We start from the raw sequence: 25398 nt of genomic DNA, 5'->3' as shown, positions 1-25398 counted from the left end.
GTTAAAAGAAAAGGGGGAAATGTGGGGGCCTGAATACATGTTGTATTGTAAGACCTATGTGGTTCTGAGTTACTCTAAACGAGCTGCAGCTGCAGGGTCCTTAGTTGGGCAGCAGCTGCGGCTTGTGAAGGTAACTGAGATAAATAGGGGTGGGTCGAGAGCCCAGGAGGAGCCCCTGAGAAGATAGAAGAAGAGCCCCGGCAGAGAAGGAAGAACAACGCTGCAGCCAAACATCGAGAGAGAGAAGGTATGGAATCCCCCAGACAGCCGAGAGCTGTGGCAGCCTGAGAGCTGGGACTATGGAATATCAGCCAGTGAGCTGGGACTTTGGAATATCAGCCAGAGAGCTGGGACACTAGAAATGTAACAACAAGAAGTGGTAGAAGATAGGACAGCTGAGAGCTGTGGCAGCCTGAGAGCTGGGACTGTATGTGTATTGTAATTGTATTATTGTTAAAAGGAAAGGGGGGAAATGTGGGGGCCTGAATATATGTTGTATTGTAAGACCTATGTGGTTCTAAGTTACTCTAAACGAGCTGCAGCTGCAGGGTCCTTAGTTGGGCAGCAGCTGTGGCTTGTGAGGGTAACTAAGATAAATAGGGGTGGGTCAAGAGCCCAAGAGGAGCCCCTGAGAAGAGAGACAGGACTGTGCTGCAGAGAAAGGAGAAGAGCCTGAGAGCTGGGACTGCAGCAAAGATTACAACAACTGGTGGCCCCGTGTGAAGACGAACGTGCAGCCAAACATCGAGAGAGAGAAGGTATGGAAATCCCCCAGACAGCCGAGAGCTGTGCAGCCTGAGAGCTGGGACTTTACGTGTATGGCAGCCAGAGAGCTGGGACTATAGAAGAGGCAGCCTGAGAGCTGGGACTTTGGAGTATCAGCCAGAGAGCTGGGACTATGATAGAAATCCCCCGGACAGCCGAGAGCTGTGACAGCCTGAGAGCTGGGACTTTACGTGTATGGCAGCCAGAGAGCTGGGACTATAGAAGAGGCAGCCTGAGAGCTGGGACTGTGTGTATATTAAAATTGTTAAAAGAAAAGGGGGAAATGTGGGGGCCTGAATACATGTTGTACTGTGAGATCAGTGTGTGTCTGGGTTACTCCAAACGAGCTGCAGCTGCAGGGTCCTTAGTTGGGCAACAGCTGTGGCTCGTGAGGGTAACTGAGATAAATAGGGGTGGGTCGAGAGCCCAGGAGGAGCCCCTGAGAAGAGTGCTGCAGAGAAAGGAGAAGAGCCTGAGAGCTGGGACTGCAGCAAAGATTACAACAACTGGTGACCCCGAGTGAAGACGAACGTGCAGCCGAACATCGAGAGAGAAAAGGTATGGAATCCCCCGGACAGCCGAGAGCTGTGACAGCCTGAGAGCTGGGACTTTACGTGTATGGCAGCCAGAGAGCTGGGACTATAGAAGAGGCAGCCTGAGAGCTGGGACTTTGGAGTATCAGCCAGAGAGCTGGGACTATGATAGAAATCCCCCGGACAGCCGAGAGCTGTGACAGCCTGAGAGCTGGGACTTTACGTGTATGGCAGCCAGAGAGCTGGGACTATAGAAGAGGCAGCCTGAGAGCTGGGACTGTGTGTATATTATAATTGTTAAAAGAAAAGGTGGAAATGTGGGGGCCTGAATACATGTTGTACTGTGAGATCAGTGTGTGTCTGGGTTACTCCAAACGAGCTGCAGCTGCAGGGTCCTTAGTTGGGCAACAGCTGTGGCTCGTGAGGGTAACTGAGATAAATAGGGGTGGGTCGAGAGCCCAGGAGGAACCCCTGAGAAGAGTGCTGCAGAGAAAGGAGAAGAGCCTGAGAGCTGGGACTGCAGCAAAGATTACAACAAAAAATGATGCTGTGTTTACAACCAATAGAACATGAATGCTTTCTGTTTGGTAATAGTATAATTAAACTCCTAAATCAGGGTCTAATTTGGCCATTGCAAGTAGAGTGAACATATTGTGTGATAATACTGCAAGACATAGCTTATTCTTGACTGAACTTGACTGTATACATATCTGCAAATTTTTTTCTATTATGAAAACAAGGCAGACAGGTTTGATATGTGTATTCATTAAGTTACGTGCTTAAATATTTTCTTGGAAACAGCTTAATCTTTAACATTTCCAGGCACTCATAGTCCATCCTGTCTGTCCTCCCTCATTCTCTTCTTCTTCTCAAGGGAAAGAAATACATCTTTGTGTGTACTGCACATATATTATGAAAAATAAACTTCCTCACTGGCAAGCAAACCCTAGAACAATGTTGCAAGCAGCTGTTGTGCTTAAAGCCCAATGGAGAACACTGTTCCCTTATGAGCTCTCAATGCTCTTCTCAACATCAGCAATCAACATGCCAGAACAATGTATTACAAACTCAACAGCCCAGGCCAGGAGACCACAAAAGCTCCTCTGTCTTGTGTGAGGGAACTGAAAAGAGGCTTTCACAGTGCTGGAGAATATGCTGGCAGACTGTGCCAGTTCAGAGCCCTCAGCGTCCCGGAAGATGTTTATGTGCAAGAAGGACAAATCTTGTCTAATCCTTGGTTCAGAAGCTACTATAACTGTTATTTTTTGAAAATGAGAAGAATCATATGTATGTGTTGAAGACAACAATCAGATAATTACCGGCTGCTCAGTGGCTGAGGCATTGAAAAGGTCTTTGTGCTCCTTCCAGCAGAAGGACATCTTATCTACTCTCACAAATAAGAAGCAATATGTATCCTTTAAAAACAAACATAAACTATTTCCTCTTATTTTATTAAGCAGTTATTTCTGTACTCAATTATTTTTGCAAGCAAAAATAGGGAGTTTTTAATCAAAGGGAGTTTGATTAACAACAATGGTGTTTTTTCTTAAAGATGAAAATAACAACCTAATAACCACCCAGTTCTTTGATTTTCACTTAGGTTTTTAATTATCAGGTTGGTGAGAAGAGTTAAGCCTCCATTGGGTAAAATGGCACCAAAGTCAAAACAAGTAACTTCTCACTGCACTGTTCATTTAAAAGTTTTTCAGAAAATCTTGCTAGATGCAGTGGAAGCACTCCCTACAATATGTCAGAGAGAGGAAGATCAGTTTGGCATATAGAATACTGGTTTTTATAACTTTATTTTAAATGAAATCAAATTCAGACACAGCCCAGCTATATTAGCAGACATTTAAACAAATGTTTAAAGCTAACTCCTATAATTAATCTCTTAGCTTCACAATTCTTTTGTCTTTGATATTATGAGCTCAGACTAAAATCATTCTTTTGCATTATTCTGATTTTAAATCCCAAGCATGTTAAAAATACAAAAATGTCTAAAATTTCACTTTCCAACCTAACTTATAAAATAAAATAAAAGTAAGAATAATAAAACTGCTGAAATGCTGTCATTAAAAAGCCACACCAGTATGACTTACAGCTGTACAAATTGTTGTTTAAAACAAGCATTACTGGATAAGTGATCAAAGCAGGACTAAAGATCTGAAGAAGTTTTCCCACTGCCCTTAAATAGATTTTCTTCTGGCTAAGTTACAAATAAAAGCCACTTTGAAAACATACTTTTAAATTCACCAGAATAAAAAAAAAGCTCAAGTAAGTGTGCCTGAGAGAAAAGAGAAGGCCATATTCTGTGGTGCATACTCACATTCCATATTCCCAGAAATGCTACCGACACCAGGGGTTTCCCTGCTTTTGACATGCTTGATATTTGTCTAACACCTGCAGATAAAATTAGAAAGACATCCTGCACCTGACAAGGTGAACAGTCTGCATGCTGAAGAAGAACTGAGCACTGCTGGGTAAGGCAACTCAGGTGAAGAATGGCTTAAGAGCTATCTGGTTAAGGCAGAGGATGTGCTTTCAAAGCTGTTACTTCTGCTTCCACTTCAAAGCACTAGTGCACTACACCGTGTTTAAGAGCTTTAGTTGAAAAGACCTGGTGGAGGTTGAGCTGGTTCAGAGATAAATCTAAAGGAATTCATTACAATTCAATACTCTAGACTGTCCCTCAAAAATAACTTCGTCAATTTTGTATTCTGACAGTATTCAGTCTAAAGCTCCACACATATATGTATTAACAGGGTAAACAAACATGTTAAGCACAGCTTTCTCCAAATATCCATCCATTATTTGGCCCCTGTGAGCTACAACTCCCACTGTGGATCAGATATTATCTGAAACTTTCAATGAGTGTAGCAATATGTGGGCCTAATAATTAAATCAGGTGCAGTCTTTTCCTTGAAATGGATAGTTTTATTTCTCTCTCAGGCCAAATTCTGCACACTATTACTTTGACCTTAATGCAAAGGAATTTCTGTGGCATTAGTTTGGATTTTTGGTCCATTTTAGCACATTAAAATAAACTGATCCACAGCTTCTCTTTAAAAGAATCAGGAGCTTAAAGAAAATGCATTTCTTTCTTTTACGATTAAAGATTGGTAGCATTTTCTGTATTTACTACTAGAAGAGCCCCACTCACCCCATTTGGCCAGTTTACAATTATCATTTATCCTTCCCAGTGCTAAGAATTTCTAGGTTATTCACAGAAATACATCAAAGCTCAGGAAAGTGTAACAACAGATGCATCATGTTGTTGCATAAGCTTATGCTTAAAAATACTAGAAAGTAGCTGGGCTCTGGTCATTCTTTGGCTTGAAGCTGGAGTCTCCTTGGAGAGATCAGTTCTTCCATCTGTTAGAGTCCCAAGCCAGGAACCAGCCTGTGAATGTGGGGGGTTCATGCCCTTGCTTCACAATGACAATGGGGGTGCCCTTATCTCTGCCAGAAGGATCTGTTTCAATATAGCGTTTGGCTAAAAACAGAGAGGAAATAACACATGGAATGATTAGTTAATTCCTTTGGTATAAAAAATACATTAAAAGCCACAGTGAAAGAACACAGGGCTGCTATAATACAGTATTCAATTAATTATTTCAAAGGCAATGAGATGATCAGGTAAAGGCTGATTTTTCCCAGCTGGCACTGAAGGAATTTTCCATGAAGTTGAAAAAGAGGAATTGCTTTTCTGAGCAGTTTGTTGCCATACAGCTGGGTTTTGGCTCTTAAACAGGAGAAAGCATTTGCTGATGCTGTACGGATGCACAATCTTTGTTCCCAATTTGTCCCTGTAAAGCCAGTGAGTGGAGTTTCCCTTGATGACATCTCAACATGACATCAATACATATGGAAACGCAGCCAGGTAACCCCAGCTGCTCCAGGGAAACACATGCAAGGGTTTTCAGCATGAACTTTGTCAGAATAGCTCAGCTATATTAAGTCACACCAGGGATGACATGTGATTTTGCAAGGAGGTGCGTGCCACGTAAGTTGTCTTGATTTGTTCTGTTTGCTCTGTAATTGGAATTTCTTCCTACAAATGTAACTGAGTGAACGGTGGCACTGTAAGGACTTGCTGGCAATCCTTTCTCTAGATACATTATTGAGGGTGCAGGTAAATAGGGACCTCCTTTTAAATTCCTTCTCTTTTCAGTGCAGTTATTTTTCATAGGGCTCTTCTACATATTATTGAAAAAGCTCTGCAGCCCAATAATGCTATCTTGATTTATTTTATCCTTCATAAACTTACAGAGTTTTAAACGCGCATTTAAAGGTGAAAGTAGTCATCTCGTGTATTAAATTCTAATAAGCTCAGCAACACTTTGAGACACTGTAAACATAACTAGATTTCTTCTACATCATATTTTCCTCTTCATTAAGTAATATTGATGCTACTTCACTCAGAAATCTGCCAAATTGATTTGATTTACCTGATTTCACAGATTCCTGTCGCTCAGTTTCATTAGCATCCTTCCCAATCCAGATGAAAACCTGCAAACAGAGGAAAAAAGATAACTCCCCAGGCACTATAAGGATGTTGTGTACAGCCGGTAAAGTACAAAATAGTTGATTCCTCTAGGAGAAAGAATATATGCTATGAAAAGACTGCAAAGGTACAGAACTCTCACAAACCACAACTGATGTTTTTTTCTCCCTTGTGAGAAAGTGTAGTTATGCCCTCTGAAATCTCTCTGCTCTCCATAACACTGGAAGGCCAGACCTTTATTCAGTCTGATGAAAGATCTCTAATTACCTTTAAAAGGAAATTTCTCTTTGGGTGTAGGTAGCAATACTGTCTCTGGTTTGAGCTCTGTGTGCACATAAACATTTGTGCCCTGTGACATGTGCTACCCTGGGTGACTGCTAGATAGCCAACTGGAAAAGCCAGCAACCAGAGCCTTGATCTGCAATCCCCCCCACACTTTTATTTCTCTCCAGGATTTGCTTGGAAACCGGCTACACATCCCAAGACTTCTTATCTGAGTTGGTGTGTCCCAACTACTTTCCATCCAGCTCTTCCCCACCACCCTCCATTACTCCTTTTCACATGAACCATGGATATTCCTTCTTATTTCCAAAAACCTCAGCCTTTTGTTCCTTAAGGGTTAGGCTGAAGAAGACAAATAGGGTGTGGGCCTTCTCCTCTTTCCTTCCAAGAGGAGAGGAAGGGTAGAGAGAATATACTGTGAGAAACAGATGTGTTCTCTAAATCTGCAGTGAGTTTCCCTGTCATTCACAAAGGTTTCCCCATTTTCAGTTTTCAGTGAACTTAGTTATGATGGAGATGATTTCTGTCATCCTCCATTCATTTTCTAGTATGAAGAATTTTTTGTAAGGGTCTATCTAGTGCTGGTCCATTTCTCTACTAGGACTTTTTGTAGGTGGCTCCTGCTACAAGGACTTAGTGGATTCTAAATACATTTAATGATTTTTTTTTTTTTTAATTAATAAATTTTTGTGATGATGTCAAGAACACTATTGAGAACCTTTCCAGAACGCTGCTGGGGCTTATACTCTTGCAGCCTCCATTGGTTTAAATAAGAAGTGCCTGCTGTGGTCTCACATGCTTGAAAATTCACTGGCATGTGTGAACACCAGCACATCATATAGCTCAAAAAGTACAGCTCCTTTTGGTACAATCTAAAGAAAACAAAACAGCTTCCATTCAGTCAAGATGATTGTTCCTTCCATCTTACAAACTAAGTGATTAAGAATAAATTATCCTTCCTATCACAAAAAGCAGTCTTACACAGCTCACCTGATCCCAAGCATCCAGCAACATGACATCATCTTCAGCCAAATCATCCTGAGTGAATTCTCCTGGGACCTCTTCAATCTAGAAAGGATGATATGTTTTGAGGGTGTTTTTTTTTTGTTTTTAATGATTCATCAAGGCATACAATTTTGCAAAGACCTAACCTATTTTTACAATCTTAAGAGCAGAGGCTGATGAACAGTTCTTTTGGCTCCTAAAGGATCAAACCCTACACTGATTTGATGACTGCGTTAAGGGTGGTTCTCTGAAACAAAACAAATCACATAATGGCATGTCCTATAAAATCAGCTCTTGGATTTTCAGAATTGGTAAGATATCCTCAGGAGAGGCAAAGGTCTACATTATAATTGCTTACTATTGTTATGTTGGGACTGAGGTCTGCCAGAAGAAGGAGACAGGGAAATTTGAACCTTGAGCCAACCAAGCTGATACATTCATGCAGCTTATATTCATTAATTAGGAAAAGAAACTGCTTTGGTTTGCAGTGGGTGAGCTCAGAGATTAAATACACACCCAACCAAGCTTCCCAAGTCACTTGACAATGCGACATTACAGTTGACTAAGCCACTGAGGATTAGTCCCCAGAGAAAAGGCAGACTGCTTGCTTCTTCTAAGGACATGCAGGAAGACGGAAAGCAGTTTAATATTATTCTGTACAAGAAGGAGAGACAATAATGGAGCTAATCATTCCTACTTTTAAAGGATTATCAAGGGTTTGGCTATGTGTGGTCATGTGGGAGTGTTAAAGGGATGATAACGAGATGGTGAAAAAGACATTCCTTTTCCCCACCCTGTGTTATGGGGGCTAGAAGGTCAGAGTGGTCCCACCTGCCCCTTCTGGGACCTCTAATGGTGGTGATTCAGTTACTAGAGAAAAGCTATAGGAAAGAGGGGATTTCACAGAAGTTGGAGGGAATTTAAAATAAAAAGCAAATCCATAGCTCCCAGCAGACTATTGCAGAGAGTTTGGTTCCTATTACTGTATTTCCCAGAAGTATTTTAGAAGCTTGTTAGAAGAATACACTTTCCTAGTCTCATAAGATTTTGAAGTCCTTATTAAAGGATCCTATTTGTTTTATCCCTCTCCAAATGACTGGGCTGTGCCTTAAGGAGACTGCCAGCTATGTCCCCTACCCAAAAATGAGTGTGCCCTTGCCAACTGGTGACACAGCATTGCCCTCCAGAATAGGGTAAGTAATTAAGCCTGAATCACAGACTTAATACCCAGCACATAGCTCTGGGCACTTCTGCCAGGGAAGTAGGTCTTCCTACCTCCTTGAGCACAGGCCAATACCTTAAAAGCATAATTACACATCTTAAATCTCTATGGAAAATATCAGATAGCTAGGGATTTTTGGCAAGCAGCATTTCTTTTCCTTGCCACCACTGTCAAACATGTAAGGGGCAAGGCACTGACCTGTTCTTTCTCAGCAAATTGATAGCAATCTGGTGATGCTCTGCAAGAATTAAATTGCTTTTGACTGGACAAATTTTGCATCTGCAAGCCTCTGTTTCCAGGCTGGAGCAGGCTCTGGATGCAAACTTCTGCAGTAATAATTATTCTGTTCATCCATTGCATTTGGATAGCTTAAAGCATCAAATGTCCACTCTCTAGTTCTTGCCAAGCCTGGCTAACTAAGCCAGATCCTCAAATTCATTCAATGACCACTGATTTCCAAGGCAAAACATACCAGAAACGATATAATTAAACAGAAAGTATCCATAATATACTCACAATAAATCTACCTGTCTTATTAGAACAACCATACAAACGAGGGGGATGATCTTCAGCCTTTGTCAAGAGTTGTGATGAAGTCTGGTAATTTTTTTTACCTCCAAGTGCTTTCCAGAATTCCTCTAAAATACATAATATACAATTTATCCATCAGCTGATTTAACATTAGGTATTTTAGTTTGCTAGATAGTATTTCAGAAATCCCTGAACAATCTCTTTTCTGTCTCAAAGATGAATAACTTTTCTTACAGTATTTCCTGCAGTTTGTCAAAATACCAGTATCAGTTGCATACCTAGGAAGAGTCATAGAGTTATAGAATGGCCTGAGTTGGAAGGGACCTTAAAAATCATCTAGTTCCAATGCCCCTGCCATGGGCAGGGACACCTTTCAGTACATTAGGCTGCACAGAGCTCCATCCAAACCCTCCTTAAACACTTCCAGGGATGAGGCATCTGCTACTTCTGTGGGCAACCTGTTCCAGTGCCTCCCCACCCTCACAGTAAAGATTTTTTTCCCTAATATCTAATCTAAACCTACTGTCTCCATGTCCTGTGTATTCTCAGCTGTCTATTAGCAGCCATGTGGCCTCATACGAACCTGGTTCCTGGCCTTCATTAATCTTTGCAGTCTGGCATTTGAGAACATTGGCAATGTACTGAGCTCCTTGTTCCTCTTCTTTATTTGCTCCTTTTCCTACCCACGTGTAGCCAGAGTTGTTTGGCAGTTTCAGAACAAAGACATCATTAGAGTTTAGTGATACTGCATCAACATCAACCTAGATAAAAAAAGAAATTGTTTTATTCTTCAAATCTTCAGATAATGTAATTACTAATTTGCATATTTATATAAAATGTGTAGACATGTTAATCTGCTATGCTTTTGGTCTTCAGTTCTTCCTCTTCCCTAGTTTTGTACTGATACAAATTAGAATTAAGACAGGGAGCTGACTTGCAGGGCAGAACTTAGGACTTTTGCAGTTGGAGAGACCATCTCATAGGAATTGCTGACTTCTTGCCTGTTCTTTGTCAGCTGACTGTTCACTGTGTGTATTCTTACAGCTCCTCTGAGCGATGCAGACTGATTCCAGCCAGCTACAGCATATTCTCTTTGGTTTATTAGACGGGTTCATCAAATAGAGCAGTGGGCTGGATTTGGAGTTCTGTGCTCCTACCAGTTATGACTACCCAACAAGATTAGTCAGAGAAGCTCATGGCAGCTCTATGATTTCCCCCTGGGAATGGCTGCTTCACTTAGCAGGTGACCTTACCTCTGCAATCCTAGTAATGGATGCCAGGTTCCTGCGGATTTGGAAGAGTCGTGTTGGTGGAGCAGGCTTCTGTCCTTCCCTCCTGGATGTCCCATCCTTGTAGACTATAAGTGGTTTGTTTTTGAACAAGCTCAGTAAATGTGCAGGCTCTTTACCTTGACTGACTCGGATCTGTAGATATGTAAAGAAATGCAATAAAAGAAACAAAAGGACACACGTGGTTATTTTTGGTCTTTGCTGAACAGCTACGGAGATCCTAGCCAACAATGCTAAGTATGTTAACAAAAACGAGAAATGGCAAGCTGAAAAGATCTAAAAATATAGCTCCGGACATACAGAGTAGAGCATTTGTGAGATTTTTTTTTTTTGTCAATTACAGTGACACAAAGATAAAATTCAAACTTCCAACATAATATTTAGCTGATTAAAATGGCTGCTATAAAAATCATTCATTTTCAAAAGAACTGTCATTTCATAGTGTTTTATAAAATGACTTAATTCTCCTGAAAAACTATCTTGGAAGTTTAGGTACTCTGTATTTAAGCAGAAGAGAATGGTTATTCATTTCATTCATTTCTATATGTATTTTATCTGCCAAGAGGATGAAAAAAGTATCATGAATTTCTCATCCAGAGTGTAACATGGATAATGAAAATGAACTTCCACTACAGATGTAAAAGATGCTACTGCGATCTAAAAAAAACACATTGAGCTATGAAGAATGATTATTTTTAAGTTAATGTATGATTAAAGTTATTTGTATGCAACCATTTCGTTTTCCTTTATAACAGTACCACTGGCCGAGGTAGAGGGCTACAAATCCCTGCCTTCACTCCCAGAAAGAAAGGGAAAAAAGGGAATGAGACATGCTGTGTAGCAAGCAGAGGAGGAGAAATGGAGAGCCCCCAGTGAGGCCTGGAGCAGCTGAGAGCTGGGGTGCCCAGAGGAACAGCTGCAGCTGGGCACAAGCAGGTGCTTTTGGTAGCGCTTGCTACCAAAGGCAGCACACAGGTAGACAGACTGCTGCAGTTGTCTGGTAAGAATAACCTAGGACACATACACTTGTAAGGGACAAACTGCAGCAGGATTTTACAAAAGGGAAAACAAAAACCTCAAACCACAAAAAAACCCAAAATAAACAAAAAACAACCCAAATAAACTTAAAAAACCCCAAATGACCCAAACAGCACAGTGAAACATATTCTTGCAAGCCCAACGTTTTAACAGTCCCTTGTACTGTCGTGCCATCTAGTGACCACACAAAATAGCACACTTAAAGCTTCCAAATAATGCTGATAGACGTGTCAGGCACAGGTAATATATTGTGTCTGTTTGCATAAAAATGCACACATATACATACGTATGTGTATATAAATACACATATGGATATGTACACATATACATTCCTAAACCCGTTGCAGGCTGAAAGTACTTTTAAGTATCATGTCTACTGCAGTGAAATGGATCTTCAGCTTTAAGAAAAACACTTTTTAAGCACCTGAAAATTGCAACAGTAATATTGTTAACAATGGTAGTAATATTGTTATTACTTAAAGATTAACATTAGCCTTAGGTATGAGGCAGGACCACACTGGGCTGGACAAGGTCCAAATATAGAGCACTTGTTAGGAATAGTTCAAGCTGTAATTATCTAAACGTGTTCTAATCCTTCCTTAGTATAATGCCAGTCAGAATCATAATTGATTAGTGGATAAAAGTTTGGGCTGCCAACTGAATTAACTCTATCTTAGTGGGTGGGGAAAGCCTTTTGCTTTTGTAATTAAGAAATGGGAATCACAGAATTATCTCCTGCTGCCTAGAAAATCTCTGCTTGTCCCTTGTCATCTCACAGCTCAAGCTTTTCTGTGAAAAGAGACCCCTCAGGTCTTCACCTATCTACCCCTTCTCAGTAGTGATAAAAGGAGAACACACCCAGTCAAGCCAAGGACTAGCTCATCTACTCAAACCCTTTAGTTGCCAGTGCCCTGTGCCTTGCTTTGCACACCCCATTTCTGCATATGAGGATGTGTATCCTGCTTTCATGGAGCTGCAAGCACTATGGTATGGGAAAACCCAAGTTTTGTTTCTCAACAAGGCAAGGAACAGCCAGATCCTGTTGCACAATTCCAGCAGGTTTTCCTCTTCTGTCATTCATGTGGCTTTCAATTCTCCCAGTTTTGGCCCTCTAAAACAGTGCAAATCAAAGGAAAGCAAAGGCAGTTTTAGGTTCTGGCATATCTGCGTTCTTTTGGACAACTGCATACAGAAAGGACCATTCAGAAGGGCAATCTCTGGCAACTTTAACAGGATCCCATGGTACTTTGCTTGATACAGACCTGAACAATTGGCATTTCCAGTCTTTAAATGCTAGCTCCTCCTTTCAATTCTCATCAAAATTTGCATGTATCACATGGTCTGCTGGATTTTATCCACAAGAGACTAACCTGCACAGCCTCATCATTTAATGACCGATCCAGCTGCACAGTCAGAAATGCAGAAGCAGTCAGTTCATCTTTTGTAGCATGGGCTCCTTGCCTGAGGAAGACAAGGAGAAAGACAATGGTTAAATTTAGCTTCAAAGTAACCCAGAGCTTGTGCTGTACGACAAACTCACAGTGAACAATCTTACATTTACATGTGTTCTACTCAAAAGGACATAAAGTCAACCCAAAGTAATATCCACACACTGCAGGTCTGTGCAAAGGCAGCCAAACATACCACGTGTAGATGATCATCCCTCCGGGGTAAGTGTAGAGGATAATGTAACAGTCACCCCCATAGAACTGCCCGTAAGTCTCGGGTCCCACAGGAACTCGGCCACTGCTTTCCACACGCCAGATCTGGGGAAACAGGGAAAGCACTGCAGATTGCTCAACTGCATCCTGAGACTCTTCACAAAGTGTGTTACTATCTTATCCCTTCAGTGTCCTTTCTGTTCCCAAGTGTTATTGAATAGAAACAGAGAAGTAGGTAAATACATCTTGAATTAATAAGGACCATCCACAAGGGGCTGCAACATACTTCTCTTTGTCTTGATGCTTTTTTCACACATGATCACTTCACAATGCCGTGATGAACTTTCTTAATACTTTACAGTGACAATATGACATGGCACAACAATATGATCCATCATAAAACTAACACATCATTTTGGAGAGGCACACTGCAGTCAGGTAAAGTGGTGTTAGACAGATTTCTTCCTATTCCATTCACTACAGCCCAGTTCAGAAACAATCTTGGCTGCTCAAGACTATGGACCATCCTAAGTGTGAGCATTTTCTAGAAACCTAGAAAATACACTGATAAGATTGTAGGTATTCATCCCTTCTTTTTCTTCCAGAAGCCCAACATGTAATTTGCATGCAACAGGGCATGTTAATACAATGCCATGCCAGCCCTGTGTAGTCCAAAGACAGTCCTGAAGTGGGATATGAAAAGGTCTAGAAAGACTGTACAGTCATCTTTTTCTCTCTCTACCTTAGAGACACTCTAGGGACAAAGAAGGTTCCTCTAGAAACCAGACTGGATACCTACATAAAGACATAGAATGGATTTCTGATTCCAAGCACAAGTCTTCCCATTCTAGATTTCAAGCTGATATAAGCCTGAAGTTTCTCCTTTAGACTAAGAATCTATTTAAAGTAAATATTTACAAGGTATTGTGTAAGGGGCAGTATTTCTGGTGTTTGATTTCTCTTGATCACTTTCATAAGCACCAAAAGAATATTCCACTAATAGAGTGCTAATCTAAACAACAGTATAAAAATTAAAACACAGAGTAGCAGTTTTGCCCATTACAAGTAGCAGAATACATTAGTTAGATAAGATAAAATTTATTACAACATGAAAATTACCTCTACTTTCCCTGAACCATCATCTACCATGTTATGCTGGGCAGCCATTTGTGGAGACTCATGTAACTTGGTAGCATCAAATTCAATCTGCTCAATTTTAGCCACTCTCTCTGTGACATAGACTTTGCCAAAGCCATTGCTTTGATCTTTATCCTTCCAGTCTTTGAAAAACTGTTTGAACATTGGTGTTTCACCTCCTTCGGGAAGGACTTGAATCTGAAATGAAGGAAGACAAGTGAAACAAAAGGAAAACAGAGCTGACACAGTTACCCAAACTTTTCTAGATTATATGTGAAATATTGCCCTTATGTTTTATAAGCCACTAAAAATATTTTTTCTGCTGACTTAAAAACAATGTGTTCAACAGAGCTCAAGCTCTCCTGGTATCACCTCCACAAATAGATCGCACCTGTGTGTTGGCAGGATAATTCATCTGCTGTATGAATTGTTCAGCATTCTTCATGGCAGCTCTTCTCTCCTGAGGGTTAGCATTTTTGCCTGATTAAAACAGAAGGATAACAGTACATGGGAAAGGGCAATAAGCACACAGAGCCTTTAAAAACAAGTAATCCTCAAGCCAGGTTCTCTTTGACATTGCTCTTCCCTCAGTCTTGAATGAACACAAATGCTGACATAGCAAGAGCAAGAAGATCCTTGTGAAGTTGAATGGCCAGAACAGTACTTTTATAGCTCTGGAAACAGTTAATTTAAAGGGAAAAAACAGAAGTAGAGAAAAAGGGGGCATTTTGTTTCACTTAGTGTTTCTACAAAAATAAAAACTGGTTAATAACATCTGCTTGGCTCAAGGTACCCTGGGTCTTTTCTCTGACTTCCCTTGCTGGGCTGCAATGTGGTCAATAAAGCTGAACTGCCTCCACTTCTTCAGGCAGTGCAAAAGAGTAAAAGAAACTCCTGTTTTGTCTGGCTGGGCTTTGCAATTTACCTATTTCCCTATCCACTGCTCCCTGTTCAGCCTAGCTCAGTGTTAGATGAAGTCTCTGTGGGATTGACACTGTCCACAGGGTCTGTGTCCCAGCAGGCTGCCGGGGCTGCATTCCAAAGACCTCACGGTCTAATCAGGTGCTCTGATCATGTATTCAGTTGTATCCCACTTTGAAGGAGACCATTACCGAGGTAATTCACACTTCTCAGTTTAGGCCTGAAGATTTCCTGCAGAGATAATAGCTGCAGCCTCCCGTGCAAGGGTGAGACTCACAGCCTAATGGGGGTTTTCCACACGTTATTTTTACCAGCAATAGCAATGTGAGAATACCTAAATAATATTTTATTTATTTTATGCCCAACCCTGTTGGCTTGGTTCTTCTAGGAGCTGTCATATAGAATGACAATTGGGAATTATCAAGTAATTATTTAGAGTTGCACATGGTAAAACAAAATAAAAATGCCAAAGAATAATTAATAAGCTGCCTCAGACCAAAAAAAAAAAAAGATACTCAGCACTGGATTTAAGATTTAAGGGCTGGATTTAAGATTTAAGGGCAGCACTACAGCAACCCAGCTACAAGGTGTCAAGACCTAATTCCACAATAGTAGTATTCTTCCCCAGGGAAACATTCAGACAAAGCAATTGCCAACTGATGATACCTCAGAGAAATATTTGCAAGAAAAAAAGAGATACTAAATTATTTGCAAGCTTATGCTTTTAATTTATGCCCTGGACACGCACCTTTCAATTTCACAGCTCTGTGGAGTGACCTACCCAAATGGAATGTTCAGTGTCCAGATTTTGTCCCAGAAGATAGGGATTTGATGACAGTATACAGAACTCATAGAATGATTTATGTTTGCTTTGTACTTGTTATTTAGATAAGCATTTCATCACCCAATCTTATAAATATTTCAAAAATAGGGTCCTTAGACAAGACTTGGTCTTGAGGTCCTTACACAAGTGAGCAATCCTTGTCCACAGCCCGTACCAGGGAAGGGCTGTGTGCAGGGTACAGTGTCCAGCCAGTGTTAAATTCTTGCTAATGTCCCAAGGGTGTTGTGCCAACTCCTTAGGGATCTCTGCATAGCTTCTGCATGTGCAGTACAAGAGACCTCTCACCTTTCCACACAAAGATCTTCCTGGCAGCACCATTGTCCAAAATGAAGCACTCCTCAGACAAAAGCATAGCCATAGAGAAGGGGTTTTCCTCTGCTACCAAGGACACCTTCATGGATCCACTCGCATCTGACACCTAAGAAAACAGTAATTTCAAATTTAGGTCAACTCTGGCTTTTATAGACAAATTAATTTCTGCTTCTGAAATTAGTATAAAATCAGCTGCCATTCCTATATAACTGGCCATATGAAATTTGTGTACTGCTGGGAAGTAAAGTAGGTGAATGATTATTACTTTTTGTTTCAGTTCATCTTACATCCAATAGAGGGAGACGTAGTGCTAATTTTAGGGAGTTAGATCCTTGCCTCGCCGTTTCTTAAAATGAATCCTTTTTTCTCATTCACTGGAATAGTCCCTGCTGCCAAGCAACTCACACTGAAGCCAAAGGTACATGCACATGCTGAACAACAGCATTTGGAACCATAATAAAATAGTCCTACACTGACACTAACAGGTGAATTGCCTACATTTATAACCTGCTGTTCTTTAACTGGAAACTCTAATGTATGACCTGTTCCAGAATCTGCTTTTAACCTCTACCACCACTGTAAGTTCATGTAGACCTTGAAAACTTTTTAAAAATCACTCCTGTATAGCTGAAAAGAACTGTATAACTGAAAAGACCAGTTATTACTAGTGAAAATAGATTATTACTATTGTAATTACTTTTCTATGTCTTTATTTCCTTTCATAATTAAATATGAATTTTAAACACATCATTGTATCTTGCATTTTGTATTATGGAAATACAAAGAGGAAATTACCGCTGCACACAACAAGTAAAAATCAATCATTTTACCTGCTTTGAGGGCTCACCCTAGACCTGTCTCCTGCCTTTGACACTCACTGTTATACTGCAACACATTTAAGTCTAGCTAACAGAGATCTTTTAGCAGGACCCATGTGCTTACACTAATTTATCAGATATCCACAGAAATTTCAGAGTTTTAGGATTCAAAATTCACTTTCTCTTTTCTAGTTATGTTTTACTTCAATGCTCCTGATCATATATATATATATATATATATATATATGCAGGCCTTCTTCTTTTGTTCTCCATTTTTGTTCCCTTAAACCCCTCATATGAAGAGAGATACACACCAGACTTTTGGCATGAAAGGAATGATTAATGTGAACTAAACACAGCACACAAACGAGTGGCTTTGTAACAATGATCACCTCATACAGGCTTCCTGTAAACCCCACATACAGCTATGGGCAGTGGAAAAATCATGTGAGAGGCAGGGAGAAAGGTGGCTAAGTCATACATGACTACTACAAGTCTCCCTGTTAAAATTAAGAAGACAGAATGATTTAAGAGCAGTTAATTCTTCTTTGACCTGCACTGCGTGGTTCATAGGCCATGCTTCACTTCTTTCTTGAGTACGCAGAAATGTAATCCTTTTTTCCCCCTCAAATTACCTGGACTATTTTGATTGACATTCTTTGAGAAACTTGTTCATTGGCTGAAATAAACTAAAACAAGAGCAATTCTGTAAATGAAGCCAGAACTCCATTTATGAAGAAGGAATGAATAAAAGCATGACTACTGTTGAGCATACCTAATTTTAAGTAAATAAATACACAACTTACCATATATAGTTTAGCACTTCTCCTGTTTGTGACATCAGCCAGCTCATCATCATCATCACCACACTCAGGAAGCTGTGGCTTGTTCCCTAAAACCTGTATAAGAGAATAACAAATTCAATGCAGAGAGAGAGTAGGTGCTAGAGCGTAAATATCTGTACACTAATGTATTGTTGCAGAAATCAAATAATTGGGATCATCTTTATATATAAGACAATCTAAAACCAAACTCCTAACTAACACAAACATAGAGATAATTTTTAAAACCTGTGTCAGATCTCCAGTAACTTTATACCTACATGATGTCTTTTCCTCAGGTCAATTTGCTGGTTGTCTATACACTACAAAATACACACAGAAAGGTGTATGTGATCCTATTCTATGTGTATGTTTACCTGTCTGTCTTCCTTTTTTCTTCCCAGTAACTTCTGAATTGTTGTCAAGCACATCTTATAATTTTTGGAATGACATAACTCTTAAAATGTTTAACAACACTAAAATTAAAACTGACAGAACAAAATATATTAGCTGAAATTATAAAGTAATTCAATTAGCAATACAAAATATTATATGATGAGTTCATTAATCTTTAAAGTTACAGATTCTTAATCCCATTTTAAAGCAAAAATTTAGCTAGGATCTTAAAAATAATTTATGGTGTGAGAAAAACATTTCCTTGCTCTACCACTAGAAAATCAATTTTAACTACTGGGGTAGTTTTACACCATGGGCAATATTATAACAACTACCAGTATAAGAAATTTACAGAGGTTCATCAAGAATATGGTAGGTCAGGTAGTCATTATTAAGTCCTAGTTACCCTTTCTTGATGATCTTCCCCTAATGACTGAGATATGTGGGACAGATCCAAAGGTTACACACAGAATATTATGGATTCCTATGAAATTATGTCCCAGAGTGAAGGTAGTAATTGATATGTCTGAGAGACTAAATATTAACATAAAGTACACGGGCAGTGCCAGCCTTCCTGTGAACTTGTGCAGTATCTGTATAAAATGCTGTGCAATATAATGTAGAGCCATGGGAAAAAGCCTTGTAAATATTTGATAACAGGGAAGCCCAATAAAGCATACAGCTGCAAACAATTTGCAAAGAAAAACAGCACAGAATAAATATTTAATATAAATTTGCCATCTGTGGAGTTTTCTTACCTGGTACAGTCAGTAAAATAGTAAAATAAAATAAAATGAAAATAGCCTTTTCATATGTGATTGTTGCAGTTTAAGCTAGAAAATTTTATCTGCAACTCACTGAAGACAAGAAAGCAATGTCCTGTTTAAGAAAGATGTTGCCCATAGCTCTTCAGTAGTTCTCAGTCAGCATTTCCTGAATTTATACTACATGGCTGCAGATTTACTGCTCTATAGGCCAAGTTGGCCTCCATGTCCACAACACAGTGCCTCTGTGCTGGTGAACAGCTAGAACAGAAGGGCATATGCAGTTTACTGGCACCAGGTTTTTAAAAATGTTTCCCTCCCTGTCTTTGTAATGCCAGGCTCACAAAACTGCCAAATAACAAGCATACATCTTTACCTGAACAGACACTGAACAAGTTCAAGGGTTCTGTAACATTTGACTTTCAGTAACCAGTAAGAAGGTAAAAGAATCCTGTTAAGAAAACTCAGAAGTTTGCACTCACTAGTACTGTTTATTTAGGCATTTACAGCAAAAGAAAAAAAACCCAAAACCCCAAAAAACCTCCAAAACAAACAAACAAAAGACTCAAAAAACCCCACAAAAATGTTGGCTTCTGACACAGTGAAAGTCAGTGTTTTCCCTTGCTGTGCCTATAGAATACCTGTAGCACCCCAATTATTTTGCAGCATCTTTGTAAGTCATGCATGTTGACACAAAATCCCCTTCTTCCTTTTAACTGTGCAAGTGTCATTCTGAATATTTCAAAGCAAAAAGTACCTGTTGGTGTTTGTGAAGGCGCCTTGACAGAAGCAGCCTCTCTATTTACAGCAAGGTCTGGGTGCTGCATTCTGGCGGCAAGTAAAGTAAGCAGTTATATATAATTTAAAAATTGGGTTTTAAATTTGGGCCCAGCACAGGTTAGATTGCCGGCCTGACCTGTTGCTGTCTTAAAACCAAATGCAGAAAGGTTTTTCTGAAGTAGATAGAGAATTGTTGTCAAACTCTCATCTTAGGAAATCTCAATTCATGGGTATTACCACAAGGAGAGGGTTAGAATCCCCTTTGTGCAGGCGCAGTTATAGACAGGAAACATTCTGGTTCCAGGGAAACCCCTCCACAACTCATTACACAGCAGCTTCTCTGCCTACCTTTTCTAGCCCTGTGCTTCAGCACAGGCAAACAGAAAACACAAATTATTAATTTCTGTAATTCTTTTTCTCAGAAGAGCCTAAAAACAAATGGAGAAGGGCCTTGAGAGCATCCCCTTCCCCTGCATTTTAAGTCACAGTTGCTTGTAGATCCTGGCATTGTGGTGAACAGTGTTAAGAAGGACATGATGTGCTTCTCCTCCCACCAGGTAAGAAAAGGCAGGACTTGTGAGGAGGGCTGTGTAGCCAACACAGCTGTCAGAAAATGCCTTGAGCTGAATCACTGGTGGTGCCTGCACATGTTGGTATCAAAACCAGAAGATGATACAAGGTTAAATGACCTAAGGCATCAATTGTGAAGACATGTAGCATACATACATGTAAATATATACTCACTATATGAAGTGGTATTGTATGAAATACATATAGTCAGTACACATCTGTATTGCTAGGAACAGTTTATGCAGCTTCCAACATGTATTTGTTGCCAGTTTGACTTACAGGCTGGAGGATGAGACAGATCATGAAAGGAAGAATTCTATACTTAAACACAAAGCATGAAAAAATGTCAAAATAATGCTCTTTCCCAAAGAAATGCCTTCCAGATAAGTTGTCTTTACTCCTCCTAAGGCACACTGCCATGCTATGGCTCCACATGTCTGCATGTTACGAAAATTAATATTTTTATCAGTAAGATTACAACAGTATTGAAACAACAGCTAACTGCCATGCTGAAACTGGGTTGTATCCTTACATAAGGACCTGCTGGCTGAGTTGTGGCTCTCTGGGGCACCTCCCTTTTTACAGATAATTCTCATGTGATGGATCAAAAAGAAAACAAATCACTCCAGCTGAGACTGCAGCCATAGGCTCCCAAAGCTTTGCAACAAGGTACCCCAATGAAATTATTTATACCAACAGACCATTTGAAGGACACTGGGTCTTCTGATACTTATACACATACACTCTTAGTTTCACACAAATCCTATGGCAGTGATTTACACAGGATTGTGTTCATATAATCCTTTCTGCACAGCCAGGCTGTGACAGCATATGGCCCAGTGCACTTACAGCCCCAGGTTGGCTCTCCTGCATGATTTGAGGTGTAAGACCCTGACTCACAAACATGCCAAGGACTCAGACCCAAACCCAAAAATCCACCCTACACACCTAGAAACAGCAATGCTCTCTTGGGTACACACAAGACAACCTAGGCACACTGCTCCCCAGATGTCCAACCATCCTGGCAAACTTCCCACCCTAAATCTCATAAATGCACAGTTGGACACAAAGACATTGAAACCACTTTTTAAGTCATCATTATTATTATGTTTATCGTACTATCAGCAACAACAATATAAAGAGTAATCAGGAGCCCTGAAAGCATATCTATGCCCCACCTTCTTCATTCTTTGGGGTTAGCATTGTTTTAGCAGAAGTATTCATTAACTCCATAGCTTTAGATCTTGTCTGGAGGCATATAACAGGAAGTCAGTCTGCATTAATCTTGAAATGTTGGGGTTTTTAAGCTCTGTTAGACTTCTGTGTTGACACTCTTAGGTTAGTACAAGACTACCATTATGCAAACCAACAGAACATCAGTTCCTCTAATTGCCCAAGTTCACTTGTGGTAAATGCAATGTAGCTCATCCTGCCTGCAAAACCTGTTCCATATTTGCATGTGCACAAGCTCTTCTCTGTAAGTATCTGCACCCCCTCAGATAAGTGCAAAATACTGAGCCAACGCTTTTACTCAGAAGTGAAACTCCACCCTTAAAAAAAGAACAGAAGAAATACAGACAACAAGTTTTTAATCTGAAAGAATGTGACAAGGTAAATAATTTAAAATAAAGTCATTAAAAGAAATTTGGCAAGTATTTTCTTCGTAACTGGAGAAGCCAGCTCTGCATCATAAAATAGTTGATATTGATTTAATGGGAGCAAGAAGTTTAAGGAGTTCAGTGAAGCTGAAAATCCACCTAGGAAAACAATACCTGAACAGCATGTCAAGTGAAGGTCAATTAAGAAACAAAACCAGTTTTATACAGTTTAACCTGTGCACACTAGCATTATGTTTGATTTTCTTCTTCATATACACACTTTGGGTTAGGTTTCTGGGTCTGAAAGTGAACGGTTTGTTGTGGTTGTGATCCTGAAGATCAGATCTCAAAACCACTCAAACCCCCACCTTTTTTTGCTAAGACCAATAGAAAGAAAAGCAAGAAATTGACACAGCTTAGAGCTGCCTAAATGACATTTTATTACTTAATACTTTTGGAAAAGAATCAGGGTAGTAGCTCATCATTTACTTTCCTGTATGCTTTGACACAAGCAAAGTATATCCTGCTCCACAAATTCAAGGTACACGAGTAGGTTGTGACAGAGAATAAAGCCACAGTGCAGGACTACAGGTCTGAAAAACAGACACAGAATGAACAGATTAGTAGATAAAGGTTTAGATTTTTATTAACCTTCAAAGCAGAGAAGAATATTACAAGGAATATCTCTCTGAAATAAGTATTCTCTCAAATATGTACTTGAGCAGGAAAAAAATCAGAGAAAGGAAGGGATGAACATGATGCAGGCTAGTACCCACCTGGCTGACCCTGGTACCAGCACAGGGGATCATCAGGCAAAGGTGGCTTTAGGCCTTCTCTGCTAAAGTAAACAGCCACAGCTTAACTTCTAATTCTTTGGGGTTACTGGTTCCTCTGAGAGAGCACAACCACTGCTGAGGATATTCTGCACCAGACAAAAATTACTTTTGATATTTGTCAGATAATGAATAACCAAATAGGATTATTTTACTGGTTACTGTAACCTGGAACTCTTCCCATCAATTTGAACAAATATTCATTGTCTTACAAAAAATTACACTCCCAACAAGAAAAAGTTATCCCTTCACTGAACTGCTCACAGGGTTTCTGCCTCAAATGGCCTCTCACTAGCAATTCCAGCAAGAGATCTCATTACATGCTCACCTTGAGCAGGCAACCTCTCATCCTCCTGAACACAGATTGCAAGCAAGATGGAAACAGCTATAATGCACTGCGAAGTGGACAAAAGGGTGGTTTATGTTAACAAATAGCTCTGGCATGCTGTTAGTTTCTGGGCATTTACCATGTAATTTATCAAAAGGACTTTCTGGCATTAAGGTCTAAATCTGATCTGTGGGACTTCAGATTGATATTAAACAGCAAAACACATCAGCTGCTCATGGCACTTTTGATGCATAAATTATGGCCTTCATTTTTAGCCAGTTTTTGTTGTCTCAGGAATTTCAAATGCAAATCGTAATTTTTTCAAAGCTCTGTGCTTAACTGTCTAAAAATAGAGCATTAGGCTTTGGCAGCTTTTAATAAAATATTTGCAACTTTGCATATCTGTCTGGGACAATTTGAATATAAAGTCTTTATTCACATGATAAGAATATTCTAACATTAATTGTCTGTTTTGTGAAACTGGCCACGGATAACATGTTCACAAAAAGGTGTCTAGATCAGTCTTGAGAGTAAAAATTTGATTTTTTTTTTTTTTTTGATATTTTGGCTGCAAGGTAAAACAGGCTGCTTTCTGTCCTGCTGGGACTGCACAGCTGGCAGTATCTAAGCTAGTTATTTATCTGAAGACTGGGCGTGCATGAAATGAGGAAATCCCCAGCCTACATTATCTTCAAATATCTGGCTTTTAGGATGCCAAAAGAAACTAGGAGGGTGAAAGGCAGTAACTGTGAAATGCAGCAGTCTTTTTCTAATCATTACTGATGCTGAATGAACACAGGAAATTGAGCTGTTCAGCACCTGCCTATCTGCAGCATAATTAAAAATAATCTAGTCAATCACCTCCACATCTTTCAACCTAGATTTTTAATCTCACTGCTTTGTTAACATCATCCCCTGATACCAGAAGTAGTATTAAATATGGGACCCAAAGCCTGCAGACACTCACACGTGTACTTGAGCTGCCCATTTTTTCTGCTTTATTTACCTCATAAATTGAGGTACACACTGAAGCCTTTGCAGCTTTGCAGATCGGTTTGAAGGCCTTGTGGATAAAATATCTTATGTGCTACGTGACAGTGCATGCTTGTGTGCTGGATAATAATGAAATAAATCAGTAACTAATGCCAACAGGCAGCCTCAGCCATAAAGAATATTTATCTGACAAAACCCACAACACTCCCAGCTTTTCATTCTTTAAGTGCCTCCAGTTTTGCAGCTGGTCCCAAGGCTGTGGCTGGACCATACCAATATGGGAGTGACAAAGGAGTGTGGCAAACACTCCATGAAGCTTCAGCTTCAGCAGCAGCCCATGATTGGCAGGCAGAGACCCTGCGAGGCAATCAGTGCTCCCAGGGGACGCACAGCAGCTGTGACACATCAGGGTGAGCAGAGGAGCTGCAGCAAGGTGTTTCAGCACTTACACCACGAGAGGGGAAGGTGGGAAAAGCCACTCAGGGCATGGGAATATTTCTGGAGTGCAATGCTGGCTGTATTCACAAGCTCAACATTTCCAGTCCCATGCAGCAAACAGACCAGATATGCCAGGGCATCCTCCGTGGTATGACACCAAACTCTTTGGTCCAAGACAGAGCACAGACTGGACTTTAATGTTTAAGAAAGCAATTCAGAGAGAATTTTGACAGATATTCTCTAATGACTTCCACTGATGCTTGAAAAAAATTAAATATTTATTAGCACAGAGAGAGCAAGAATGTTCCTTTCACCTGGTTGTCTAGGAGATATATCCTACTTAGCTCTTTGAAACTAATTTCCTCCTGCTAGTTCAGGTGCCCTTCACTAACTGATTTATATCTTTAAGTTCCTACACATCCTAAAATTCTGTGTAAAGGAGCCAAAATGTTAAGCTATGATTTACAGTTCTTCAGCGCTAGAAGCTGCAGCACTCATTACTGAAGTATTTAAATCTTAATTTACCTACCTTTTCTTTCTAAACGTAAACCCAGACAGTATCAAAGTCATAAGCAGTTGTGTAAGCAGAAGACCTGGCCTTAACAGCCTGTTCTGTGGTACCTGCAATAATTTTATTTACAGATTTCCTCAGCATCACATACTGTGGTGGTGGAAAAACTGAACTGATCCCCCAGCACATGGGATGCTTTCTTCCATACAGCTGTGCTTCACTTTGTGGATTCACTTTGAGGATTCTTATTCCAGTTTTACATGGCCTGGACAGGGAACAGCAATCTGTGCACATGCAGAGCTCTTTTAAAAAAAAACCCAACAAAACAATCTGCAAAGTTCTTCCTCCCTAAGCCCTTCCTGCACTACAGAACTTTCACTAAGGAAAATTCAAAGGTAGCCTTGCACACAGATCCCAGTTGCTCTGCAAGGGGCTGGGAGGAGACAAACCTGCAGAAAAAAAAAAGGAAAAAAAAATAGCCCTTCAAGGTGCATTTCTGTTAGG

The 25398-nt window shown here is 40.1% G+C and overlaps 1 protein-coding gene across 3 annotated transcripts in view; it reads right to left on the bottom strand.

Moving 5' to 3' along the window:
• Positions 1 to 1841: 1841 nt before the first annotated feature.
• SCIN (scinderin) overlaps positions 1842 to 25398 on the bottom strand; it is a 69066-nt gene continuing 45509 nt past the window's right edge. For all 3 annotated transcript variants that reach the window (XM_074536716.1, XM_074536723.1, XM_074536710.1), the window contains exons 5-16: positions 17669 to 17761; positions 16018 to 16150; positions 14359 to 14447; positions 13950 to 14165; positions 12814 to 12935; positions 12540 to 12630; positions 10096 to 10266; positions 9426 to 9603; positions 8828 to 8949; positions 7075 to 7152; positions 5747 to 5807; positions 1842 to 4791 (exon numbers count right to left, since the gene is read on the bottom strand). In XM_074536716.1, the coding sequence (XP_074392817.1) occupies positions 4658 to 4791; positions 5747 to 5807; positions 7075 to 7152; positions 8828 to 8949; positions 9426 to 9603; positions 10096 to 10266; positions 12540 to 12630; positions 12814 to 12935; positions 13950 to 14165; positions 14359 to 14447; positions 16018 to 16150; positions 17669 to 17761 (1488 nt within the window). In that variant the 3' untranslated portion in view covers positions 1842 to 4657. The remainder of the gene's footprint in view (positions 4792 to 5746; positions 5808 to 7074; positions 7153 to 8827; positions 8950 to 9425; positions 9604 to 10095; positions 10267 to 12539; positions 12631 to 12813; positions 12936 to 13949; positions 14166 to 14358; positions 14448 to 16017; positions 16151 to 17668; positions 17762 to 25398) is intronic.

The sequence above is a fragment of the Zonotrichia albicollis genome, chromosome 1 (assembly GCF_047830755.1).
Source record: "Zonotrichia albicollis isolate bZonAlb1 chromosome 1, bZonAlb1.hap1, whole genome shotgun sequence".
In the NCBI taxonomy this organism is placed as follows: Eukaryota; Metazoa; Chordata; class Aves; order Passeriformes; family Passerellidae; genus Zonotrichia; species Zonotrichia albicollis.
The sequence above is the reverse complement of the archived record's forward strand: the minus strand, read 5'-3'. Positions and strand labels throughout refer to the sequence as shown.